Source organism: Mustelus asterias, chromosome 24 (genome assembly GCF_964213995.1).
Source record: "Mustelus asterias chromosome 24, sMusAst1.hap1.1, whole genome shotgun sequence".
NCBI lineage: Eukaryota > Metazoa > Chordata > Chondrichthyes > Carcharhiniformes > Triakidae > Mustelus > Mustelus asterias.
The window spans coordinates 273,576-285,697 of NC_135824.1; the positions used below are offsets into that span (position 1 = coordinate 273,576).

The window sequence follows — 12,122 nt, forward strand, 5'->3', positions numbered from 1 at the left end:
TCCTCTGCCACTGCAAAGTAGCAGCGGGTCCCCCCAGCCCCACCAATCTGCCCCCCCCCCCCCCATAGGCCCTGCCCCTATCTGCTCCCGACCCCTGGCACTGCCAGGGGATACCCCCCCTTACCCCTGATCTCCTGGGAGGGCTCAATACCTCCCCCTTCACTCCAGCGGGTCTGGCCGCCAGCTCCTCGTTAGTGGGGAGCTATTGTAAACCCCACTGACGGGGGAGGGGGAGATGCCACTGAGTCCGGAGACTTCAGTCCCGTGTTTAAATCTTCCAGCGCGGAGCTGGCGACGCCACAATCCTGTCCCTGGAGACGTGCGGAGACCGTGACGCCCAGCGGGGAGCCCAATAAATGGCCTCACGGCCTCTGCTGGAGCAACAGAGCAGCCGGGAGAATCCCCCCCCCCCCCCCATTGTTTCATCATAAACCTGTGACACAATATTCTCTTTAAATGAAGACATTTATTTAATCCACCCATTGGCCCTACTAGGTAAGAGAATTAACCATTGCCCAAGCCTGTCCTGACAACACTGAGATTTCTATTCTAAAAGCTATTTCACATTTTGTTTTAAATAATAAACTTCAAACTGTGACTGGAATTTTTAAAATATCGGAATTCTAAATAATCAACAAAATTAAGGCAACTCACTGGAAGAACGTGGCATAAAAATCAGAACAAGAATATTCTATCCTTACAGCAAAGGAGCAGCCATTGGGCAAAGGAGCCAATGTTTCAGCAAGGATTGGAATGGTTTTCCGTAACAACGGGGCGTTACTGCGATAGAAACCGCCTCAGACACATTTCCGTCTGTCTCACTAACAGTTTTGGTATTAGGCAGCTTTTGTTTGGTACACTGTGATATGTAATAACTTGATAAGAAATATTACACTCCACCATTCAATTGGAATATTTAACTATGTTATCGTTAACTCCGAGTGCTCCGGTTTCCTCCCACAGTCCAAAGATGTGTGGGTTAAGGGGATTGACCATGCTAAATTGCCCCTTAGTGTCAGGAGGATTAGCAGGGTAAATACATTGAGTTACGGGGATAGGTGGGATTGTTGTCGGTGCAGACCCGATGGGCCGAATGGCCTCCCTCTCCACTGTAGGGATTCTATGATTCTATAATTTGTTGGAATTGTAGCATTGATAACGTGGAATGACGTGAAATGCATTAGTTTGTTACTGGTTTAGTTCTTTATTTTCTGGACCAATATTCAAATATGGTTTGAAATTATTTCCGTTTTTTTCTCAATTATTTTAGCTGTAAGTAATAAATCATTCTACTCAATAGAACAAGTCTATTGATCTTTCTGATCGGAAAGTTCTTATCCTCAGTAGCATTCAGAAACACACTTCAAAGAGATTCATCATCAGCAATGGTTCTGTTGAGGATTTTTGGAAGCATCGATAAACCAATTGTTAACAGCTTCCTGGTTTTCACTGAGCCATTTGATGTTTGCCTTGGTTCTCTCCAAAGCTTGTTCTAGTGCCCGGGTCCCAGAACCAAATCCAATCTGTTCATTATCTTTCTTAAACTGCTCGAGCTGTAAAGACAGAAAGTAAATGAGTTACCACAGGTTGATTAAACCAGTCACGGAGAGTATTTCACATGGGCATGTTCTTAATGTCAGCAATGGCAATTTCACAAAAAGTTTGTTAGGAACTTTACAACGTGCTAATTAAGGAGAAAAACATTGTTCATTTTGTTTTCACAGACTAAAAAAAATGAAGTGCAGAGAAGCCTCATTCTTAACTGTGATATTTACAGTAACTCAGATCTAAGGCTATATTCAAAGAAATGGTTAGAGATGCATTGATCTTGGGATGGAGATATAGAGATCGAGGGGCGCAGGTATTGGCCAGTCAGTTAGCCCAGTTGGCTGGATGGCTGTTTTGAGATGCAGTGAGTCGCCAACAGGTAATTGAGGTTATTTGTGAAGGTCGATCTTCACAACCTCGTCCCTCACTTGAGGTGTGGCCACCCTCAGGTTAAATCAGCTCTCCCTCTCTATGGTCATCTGGGACTATGACAACTTTATCTTTGCCTGATGGATTACTGGACCAGTAGTATAACCTCTGCACCAGCCAACAACAATAATGGATTAAGTAAAAAGTATTTCCTCTGTAATGGAAGTCCAGAAGAAGGACAGATATGAGCTGGGCCCATAAGAAGTGAAATCAGGAAGTATTTCTTTTCAAAGTGTAAACTGGGAACTCAACTCTCGACAGGTCAAAGAACAAAGAATAGGACAGCACAGGAACAGGTCCTTTGGCCCTGCGCCAATCATTTTGTCCTATCTACACCAACCACCTGGATTCCCCACCTGTTCATGTGTCTATCCAAATAAGTCTTAAATGTGGCTAACGTGTCTGCCTCAACCACCTCACTTGCCAGCGCATTTCAGGCCCCCACCACCTTCTGTAAAAAAACTTCCCCCTCACATCTCCACTGAGCCTTTCCCTCCTTATCTTGAATTTGTGCCCCCTTGTAATTGTCATTTCATTCCTGGGAAGAAGCTTCCAACTGCTCACCTTATCAATGCCCCTCATAATTTTATAAACTTCTATGAAGTCGCCCCTCAGCCTCTGCCTTTCCAGGGAGAACAATCCCAGTTTATTCAACCTCTCCTCATAGTCACTACCCTCCATACCAGGCAACATCCTGGTAAACCTTTTCTGTACTCTCTCCAAAGCCTCCACATCTTTCTGGTAGTGCGGTGACCAGAATTGGACACAGTATTCCAAATGTGGCCTAACCAACGTTTTATATAACTGTAACACAATTTGCCAACTTTTATACTCAGTATAAAGTCAGGAGAATGGCAGTAAGTCATGATGCACATTTGGAGAATAGGTGCAGACACAATGGGCCGAATGGCCTCCTTCTACACTGTAACAATTCTGTGATTCCTAGAGTACTGGGAGGTTCCATTTTGGTGCAATGTGAATATTAAATGATTTGAGCAGCTTTACACAGCAACAACTAAACTAACTGAATAAGCCTGATCAATCAATGGTTTAGGTATCTATGATAGCTGGTTTGAAGGAGACATGAGCTTTACCCACTAAATGAGAGTGGTTAAACTGTCCGAAGCTATCCAGGAAAGGGAGAACAGAACAATGGAATGCTGCAAGTTAGCACCAACCTGTTGCAGCTCAAACTCTGTTGAAAACCGTTGTGTCACTCTCTCGATCAACCCTGAGAAGGAAAATGATCCGCCTCCATATCTAAATCATAAAATATTTCAATATTAATCCTTTTACAACAAGAGAGATTGTAACACATGCCTCGTGGAATGCAATTCCACAATTCTGAACAAAGCAGCCCACTTGATTAGCATCCCATCCACCACCTTCAACATTCACTCCCTCCACCACCAACACACAGTGGCAGCCGTGTGATGCGCGATTGATTCACACGGGAGGCTAGAACGTTCCCGGGAATAAAGGCTTTTATTCGCTACAAATAGGAGCACACTACTCAACAATATTATCCCAGACTAAAGACTACTAGGAAGTAGCAGTGACCTTTACACTCCTGTAAGAAGGCGGAGTCCTGGGCGGAGCCGAACGGAGTGTACCACATAAACAGTAATAACAGGTGGAACACCCAAACCCTAACCCCAACAGCAACGAGAGTAACATATATACAAGTACCCATAGTGGTAACCATCTATGGTTCACCACACCGTGTGCACCAGCTACAAGATGCACTGCAGCAATTCGCCAAGGTTCCTGAGGCAGCACCTTCCAAACCCACGACCAAGAACAGAAGCAGCAGATACCTGGGAACACCAACACCTGGAGGTTCCCCTCCAAGTCACTCACCATCCTGACTTGGAAAAATATCACTGTTCCTTCACTGTCACAGGATCAAAATCCTGGAACTCCCTCCCTAACAGCACTGTGGGTGCACCTACACCATATGCACTGCAGCGATTCAAGACGGCAGCTCACCACCACCTTCTCAAGGGCAATTAGGGATGGGAATAAATGCTGACCCGGGCAGCGACGCCCACGTCCCATGAAAGAATTTAAAAAACAAACAAATGATTAGGATTGCTAATTTCCCATGTGGCACAGTGAACAGCACTGCTGCCTCACAGCGCCTGGGATCCGGGTTCAATTTCCGGCCTCGGGTGACTGTGCAGAGTCTGCACGTTCTCCCCATGTCTGCGTGGGTTTCCTCCGGATACTCCAGTTTCCTCCCACAGTCCAAAGATATGCGGGTTAGGTGGATTGGCCATGCTAAAATTGCCCCTTAGTGTCAGGAGAATAAGCAGGGTAAATACATGGGGCTATGCGGATAGGGCCTGGGTGGGATTGTTGTTGGTGCAGGCTCGATGGGCCAAATAGCCTCCTTCTGCACTGTAGGGATTCTGTGATACAAATTCTAATTCCAGTGCAACATGGGACATTTTAATGAGTCTGATGATCTTTCAGAGGTTCCAGGTACTCACTGCTCAAAGATATATTTCCATTTTGCCCGTACAAAGTCCCACGCCAGAGGCTGACCAACCACATTGCTGGCAATGGAAACAATGGTTGAAGTTGCATCTTGCTTCCTAATCTTTGTAGGATCCAAGGTGTATTGAAGATACCTTTAATACAAGAAAACATTCAATAAATAGAATCCTTGTCTGGCCTGGATGAGACGTTGCAAAATAACCAATCACAAAATCATTGAAATATCACAGAAACCCATCCAAATGTTCATTTTTCCAGCCAGGATCTCGGAATGATGGGGGTTCCGATGGGGTAGATGGGCCACCAGGAATTCCAAGAGATGGAATTATTTTAAATGTACTGTGATTTCTTTCTGGCCTGTCCCCTCCATGATTGTATTGTCATGGCAACAGTGCAGAATCCCACTCTGGATTCAGCATTAGTGAGACCACTATCTGGAACACCGTCACCCAGAGCCTCCCCTGCGACCATTCACCATCCTAACTTGGAAATATATCGCCATTCTTTCACTGTCGTTGGGTCAAAATCCTGGAACTCCCTCCCTAACACATTTGTGGGAGTACCTACACCACATAATGGTTGAAGAAGGCAGCTCACCACCACCTTCTCAAGGGTAATTAGGGATGGGAATACTGGCCTCAGCGATGCCCCCACCCTGTGGATGAATAACAATGTCAGCTATTACCTAGAATGCAGGTGTGTTAGAAATGTGTTGGGAAGGGTGGAGATGGAGGCAAAGGGGATGTGGGGGGTGGGGGGGGGGGGGGTGGGGGAGGGGGAATGACGGGAATGTCTGTTTGGTATTGATCTCAAATCCTCTATCTCCATCTTGGTAACTGAACACATAAAATATCCGGGTTTATTTCCAATGAAAGAAAAGAGAATTACTGCAGATGCTGGGAATCTGAACTAAAAACAGAAAATGCTGGATTAACTCCCCAGTCTGCGTGTGGTCTGTGGAGAGACGCACAGAGTTAATGGGGCAGGGGTTTCTCTGGCCTCCCCATGATGTGTTTCTCGTGGTGGGATACTGTGTGCCATTTGCCAGTGGCGGGATCTTCTGGTCCTGCCGCTGTCAGTGGGATTTCCCAGTCTGCACCCCAGGCCTCGGGAATCCTACAGCACAGAATGCCATCGGCAGGAACAGAAGATCCCGCCCGAGTGAAAGGCCGGAAAATTCCAGCCAATGTTTTGAGTCCATATCACTCTTCCTCAGAAAATATACAACCTGTAACACGAGTTAAACGTCCCAGAATGGAACAATCTTCTTTCCCAAAATCACAAACAGTCCCTGAGCATTCTCTCTCTATTTCATTCTGTCTCTGTCTGTCTGTCTGTCCGTCCCCCTCTCTCTGTCCATCCCCCTCTCTCTGTCCGTCCCCCTCTCTCCGTCTGTATGTCTGTCTGTCCCCCTTTCTCCGTCTGTACGTCTGTCTGTCCCCCTCTCTCTGGCTGTCTGTCTGTCTGTCCCCCTCTCTCTGGCTGTCTGTCTGTCTGTCCCCCTCTCTCTGTCTGTCTGTCTGTCTGTCCCTCTCTGTCTGTCTGTCCCCCTCTCTCTGTCTGTCTGTCCCCCTCTCTCTGTCTGTCTGTCCCCCTCTCTCTCTCTGTCTGTCTGTCCCCCTCTCTCTCTCTGTCTGTCTGTCCCCCTCTCTCTCTCTGTCTGTCTGTCCCCCTCTCTCTCTCTGTCTGTCTGTCCCCCTCTCTCTCTCTGTCTGTCTGTTCCCCTCTCTCTGTCAGTCTGTCTGTCCCCCTCTTTCTGTCAGTCTGTCTGTCCCCCTCTCTCTCTCTCTGTCTGTCTGTCCCCCTCTCTCTCTCTGTCTGTCTGTCCCCCTCTCTCTCTCTGTCTGTCTGTCCCCCTCTCTCTCTCTGTCTGTCTGTCCCCCTCTCTCTCTCTCAGTCTGTCTGTCCCCCTCTCTCTCTCAGTCTGTCTGTCCCCCTCTCTCTCTCTCTGTCTGTCTGTCCCCCTCTCTCTGTCAGTCTGTCTGTCCCCCTCTCTTTGTCAGTCTGTCTGTCCCCCTCTCTCTGTCAGTCTGTCTGTCCCCCTCTCTTTGTCAGTCTGTCTGTCCCCCTCTCTCTCTCAGTCTGTCTGTCCCCCTCTCTCTCTCAGTCTGTCTGTCCCCCTCTCTCTCTCAGTCTGTCTGTCCCCCTCTCTCTCTCAGTCTGTCTGTCCCCCTCCTCCAGGAATCTGCAGGTTTTTTTGACCTTCTCTCTTCTGCTCAAAGTGAACAGGCAGAGATTTGTAGAAAGCATTTACAAACTTTACAAATATGTCTTTGCAGATTCTGCAGTACCCACTAATTCTCTCGCTTTGGATTTTGTTCCCTCCAGAAGTTTCTGGGTGTTGTCCCTGACAGAATTGCTGAGAGTTTTACAACTCTGTGAGAATGAGTTGAATGGTTTCAGCTCCTTCCCTGCTCTTACCGATTGAGTAGCCAGGGCTGCTTGGTGCAGGACAGAGCTGAACGCAGCTTGGCGGCTTCAGTGGCTATTGTAGTATTCTGGAGCTTTCCCCACGCAAAGTCCCATTCTTTCTCAGTCCCTGCGGCAATTGCGTTGCAATAAATTGATGTCTTCAGATTCACTGGAATTCTATTTATTAGAAACAAAGTCACAGAATTAGCAAGCAATAGGAAATAAATAATATTGAAGAAAAATCAGCTATCATTAATACTCGGTTTCTAGATGACAATTCCTAGATTTTCTGGGCAGCGGTGATCCCATAAACATTCTGCCACTCGAGCCCATTTCTCACGATCCCAGTGGAACCATCAAAGCTTCAACGCAGTCTGGAAAAAACTCGCCACATCTCACAGCAGCATTCTCCCTGGACATGCAGGCTCGATGGGCCGAAGGGCCTCTCCTGCACGGTAAGATTCTAAATAGAGAATCTATTTGTCCTATGCCAGGACTGGAAAATTGCAGCTTTGAGGAAAGATTGGATTGGTCGGGGCTGATCTCCTGGAACAGAGGCAGCTGAGGGGAGATTTGATTGAGATGTTCGAGATTGAGAGGGGCCTGGATGGAGTGGATGGGAGGGGTCTGTTTACTTCAGGTGGTCAGTAACTGGGGGTCATGGATTTAAAGATTAGAGGGGAGATGTGGGGGTCTGGAACCTCATTGCCTGAAAGAGTAGTGAAGGTAGAAATCCTCACCACATTTAGGTGTCTGGATATGCACCTCAAGTGCCGCACGCGGCTGGGCAGTGCCTCAAATGGTGAGACCAGGCTGGGTGGCTCATTTTTCAGCCAACACAGAAACAATGGGCTGAGTGGCCTCTTTCTGTGCAGTAACTTTTTATGATTCTATTGTTAAGGGTGCGATGGTGGGGGAGGGGGGAGATGGGGAGGGGGTGAGTGCGATGGTGGGGGTGGGAGATGGGGAGGGGGTGAGTGCGATGGTGGGGGGAGGTGGTGAGTGCGATGGTGGGGGGGGGAGAGATAGGGAGGGGGTGAGTGCGATGGTAGGGGGAGGGAGATGCAGAGGAGGTGAATGCAATGGTGGGGGGAGATGGGAGGGGGTGAGTGCGATGGTGGGGGGAGAGAGATGGGGACGGGGTGAGGGAGATGGGGAGGGAGATGGGGAGTGGGTGAGTGCGATGGTGGGGGAGGGAGATGGGGAGGGGGTGAGGGAGATGGGGAGGGGGTGGGTGTGATGGTGGGGGAGGGAGATGGGGAGGGGGTGAGGGAGATGGGGAGGGGGTGAGGGAGATGGGGAGGGGGTGAGGGAGATGGGGAGGGGTGAGGGAGATGGGGAGGGAGTGAGGCAGATGGGGAAGGGGTGAGTGTGATGGTGGGGGAGGGAGATGGGGAGGGGGTGAGGGAGATGGTAGGGGGAGGGAGATGCAGAGGAGGTGAATGCAATGGTGGGGGGAGATGGGAGGGGGTGAGTGCGATGGTGGGGGGAGAGAGATGGGGACGGGGTGAGGGAGATGGGGAGGGAGATGGGGAGTGGGTGAGTGCGATGGTGGGGGAGGGAGATGGGGAGGGGGTGAGGGAGATGGGGAGGGGGTGGGTGTGATGGTGGGGGAGGGAGATGGGGAGGGGGTGAGGGAGATGGGGAGGGGGTGAGGGAGATGGGGAGGGGGTGAGGGAGATGGGGAGGGGGTGAGGGAGATGGGGAGGGGGTGAGGGAGATGGGGAGGGGGTGAGGGAGATGGGGAGGGGTGAGGGAGATGGGGAGGGAGTGAGGCAGATGGGGAAGGGGTGAGTGTGATGGTGGGGGAGGGAGATGGGGAGGGGGTGAGGGAGATGGGGAGGGAGATGGGGAGGGGGTGAGTGCAATGGTGGGGGAGGGGGGTGGGTGGGTGTCAGTATAGCGCTCAGTTCAGGGACAATGACCAATATCCGAGTTAGGTCAGGAATTCACCAGCCGAACCTTTTCCTGGGTAAATCTCCCGTCTCGGACCCGAGTCAGTGATACTGAACTCAGCAGAGTTTGAGTTTGAGCATATTGGAAGTTTAAACTTCCCAGGAAATTCAGGGAATGTGCCAGAACATCCACAGGATCTCAATGCATCTTCCAACTTGTATCTCAGCTTCAATGCTCCACATATCGGAAGATTTGGGTCTTTTATGTAAATTTCTACATTTCAATCATTACATCTCCATTTGAATGTGAAACACTCACAGATTAGCTCCAGTTGTTTCCATCCACTTCCTGTACATGCCTCGTGCCATCTCCTGACATTCCTGGAAGCCGTATCCACAGGCGACACTCACTGCGTTAATCACATTGTACCTGAGAACGTCAAAACCAACAACTCTGTCTGAATTGGGATTTACACAGAAACCCAAAGAAACCGCGGAACTTTTACAGCGACAATAAGCCGCGATTCAAAGGTATTTAAATACTTCAGAAAATTAAGGCCTGAATATCCAATCACAGATCAGGACCCTGGGTTCAGGCCAATCACAGATCAGGACCCTGGGTTCAGGCCAATCACAGATCAGGACCCTGGGTTCAGGCCAATCACAGATCAGGATCCCCCAATGGGTTCAGGCCAATTTGCACAAACACAACCAGGAAAAAGTGCTGCCGGAATTTGGATTTTGGGTGGAGGGAACCAGAATCAGAATTGTGACAGGTGACATCAGAAAGAGTTTGGAGACAGCAGCGTGCTGGGTGCACGGGGTGAAAGGTCAGCCACAGGGTTCAGCCGCTTTATTAAAGATATGAAAAAACAAATAAATCGAAAAGCATTCCTCACCCTCCCACACGCACTCTCCATTCTCCAACCATTCTCCAACCGTGTCCCAACCGTGTCCCAACCATGTGAACAGCCTTTCAAGCCTACTCCGTCTTCCAATAAGATCATGGGAGGAATGGTTGTGGTCTCAACTCAATTTTCCATCCCCTTCACCCCTCCTCCAAGGGAGATATCTTTATTTGTTGCCCTATTTCTGGTCTCTCTTATAAGAGGAAACATGGTCCAATATCCGCCCTCTCAAATCCCCTCAGGATCTTATATGTGGCAATAAGATCAACCTCTCGTTTCTGGAAACTCCAATGTGTATCGGCCTGACCAACTCAATCTCTTTTCATAAAATAGCTGAACTGCTTCGAACACAATTATTGGCTGCCCTCTCCCAAAAACCAGAGAATCCCACCCCAGGTGAATGGGCCTTTGCATGGTCCGCCCCCCCACCCCCGCCCGCTACAATTCCCCTGGCGGACGGGGCGGGAGAATTCCCCCCGATATCTTATTTGAAATAAGGAGACCAAAACTGTTCACACGGTTCCAGATGTGGCCTCACCCACGCCCCGTACAACCAGAACAAAACTTCCTCACTTTCATATTCTATCCCTTTTGTAATAAATTATAACATTCCATTTGCCTTCCTAGTCACTTGCTGAACCTGCAGACTAACTATTGTGATTCATGCACCAGGTCACCCAGATCCCTCTGTACCACTGAATTCTGAAATCTCTCTCCATTTAAATCATAGTCTGCTTTTTTATTCTTTTTGTCAAAATGACAAGTTCTCATTTTCCACATTACACTCCATCTGCCCAATCCTTGCACGTTCACTTCACCTCTTTATGTCCCTTTGAAAACCTTCTATCTTCTCTGGACAACTAACTTTCTTACCTATTGTGGTGGCATCAGCAAAATTCTCCACCAAACATCTGATCCCTTCATCCAAATCATTGAAGATACAAACATACGAATTAGAAACAGGAGGAGGCCACTCGGCCCCTCAATCCTGCTCTGCCATTCACAGCCCCACATGCCTACCTATCCCCCGATAACCTTTCACCCCCTTGCCTATCCAGAATCCATCTACCTCTTCCTTAAAATAATCAGAGACTTTGGGGGCAATCTTAAAAAATAAATGAGCGAGAGGGAATAGCGCTGATGTTTTGGGCGAGTTAAAAATCCAAACTTACCACACTCTGAGGACAAAATGAAGCCAGATCTGTTCCCGCAAGCAAGCCCAGGGGACAGGGCCTAAGCTCGCCCAAAAGCTGGCAGATTATACCAGAGGGTGCCATTGCGCATGCGCAGATCTCTCTCTGCTCTGTGCAACAGCACGGAGAGTGATCTGTTAGGCACTAAGCCCTGGAAATCGCTAGCCTCACACCCCCCCCCCCGGGAAAATCGTTCGCCATCCCCGCCCGGTCAATCGCTGGTTGCAGAGTGTGCATCTTCCCTCCATCCCCCACCTCACCCCCCCCCTCCTCGTAGGCCCCACCTACCAGTTCCCTGAGAGCACTGCCAGTGTGCCAGACCCACGGTGCCAGGGTCCAGGCTGGCACTGTCCAAGCGGCATTGCTCCCACCCCGAGCTCCTGGGAGGGGCCTCAATGGCCGGCAGTCCCACCAGCGAAGCCATTGCAACAGGTCCCCTTCGAGGGAGCCCATATATGATCCTCACCGGTGAGGACGTCCACCCACAAGGCCACTAAAGCAAGTGAACCTGAACAATTCTGTACTGATAATAGTTAAATCAATAGGGGGAGGATGTGGGGCTTAAATCATCCGAATGGTGGCTGAGAGCAGTGGAGGGCACAACTGCGCATGCACCGGTCCCTCTGCTGTGAGAGCAGTGGAGATCTGTCTATCAGCTAGCCTCCAGACCCAAACAAGGCACCATTGCCCCAGCTACCGTGGGGCCTATGGCTTATTGCAATCCCCCCCTTGGCTGGACCAATCTACCCTCCCTTCCCCCCCCACCAATCGCAGAGTGCACACTGCTTTCCCCCCTCCCCACCACCACAGATTGGCCAGCTCCAGTCTGGCCCCGCCCCTGGTAGCTCTGGGCTCATCCCTGTTGACACTGCCTGATGCCCTCTGGGCACTGACAGGGTGCCAGGCTGGCAGTGCCAGGTGTTAGGCTGGCACTGTCTAAGGGGCACATCTCCTTGCCCTTGACTTCCCTGGGGACCTCAAATGGTCTCCATTCCACCAGAGAGAACCTCTCCCAGTGAGGCCCGAAAGGAAGTGAGTCCGGGGGTGATTGAGTCCCGAGCTTGCTGATTATATTTAAATTCCACGAGAACTCAATTTAAATAATGAATGCAGCCTCACGCCGGATATGGGAGTGAGGCTGATCGTGCCGGATATCCGGTGGTGGTGAGATTGCGAGAGGTGAGAAATCAGACATTAACCCAATTCCACAATATTACCGGCTCACGCGGCACATCGGC

The 12,122-nt window shown here is 49.6% G+C and overlaps 1 protein-coding gene across 1 annotated transcript in view; it reads right to left on the reverse strand.

The window, feature by feature from the left end:
• Positions 1-454: 454 nt before the first annotated feature.
• LOC144511126 (aminopeptidase N-like) overlaps positions 455-12,122 on the reverse strand; it is a 109,012-nt gene continuing 97,344 nt past the window's right edge. The window contains exons 16-20 of the mRNA XM_078241104.1: positions 9,103-9,213; positions 6,898-7,065; positions 4,470-4,610; positions 3,156-3,237; positions 455-1,553 (exon numbers count right to left, since the gene is read on the reverse strand). Of these exons, the coding sequence (XP_078097230.1) occupies positions 1,380-1,553; positions 3,156-3,237; positions 4,470-4,610; positions 6,898-7,065; positions 9,103-9,213 (676 nt within the window). The 3' untranslated portion in view covers positions 455-1,379. The remainder of the gene's footprint in view (positions 1,554-3,155; positions 3,238-4,469; positions 4,611-6,897; positions 7,066-9,102; positions 9,214-12,122) is intronic.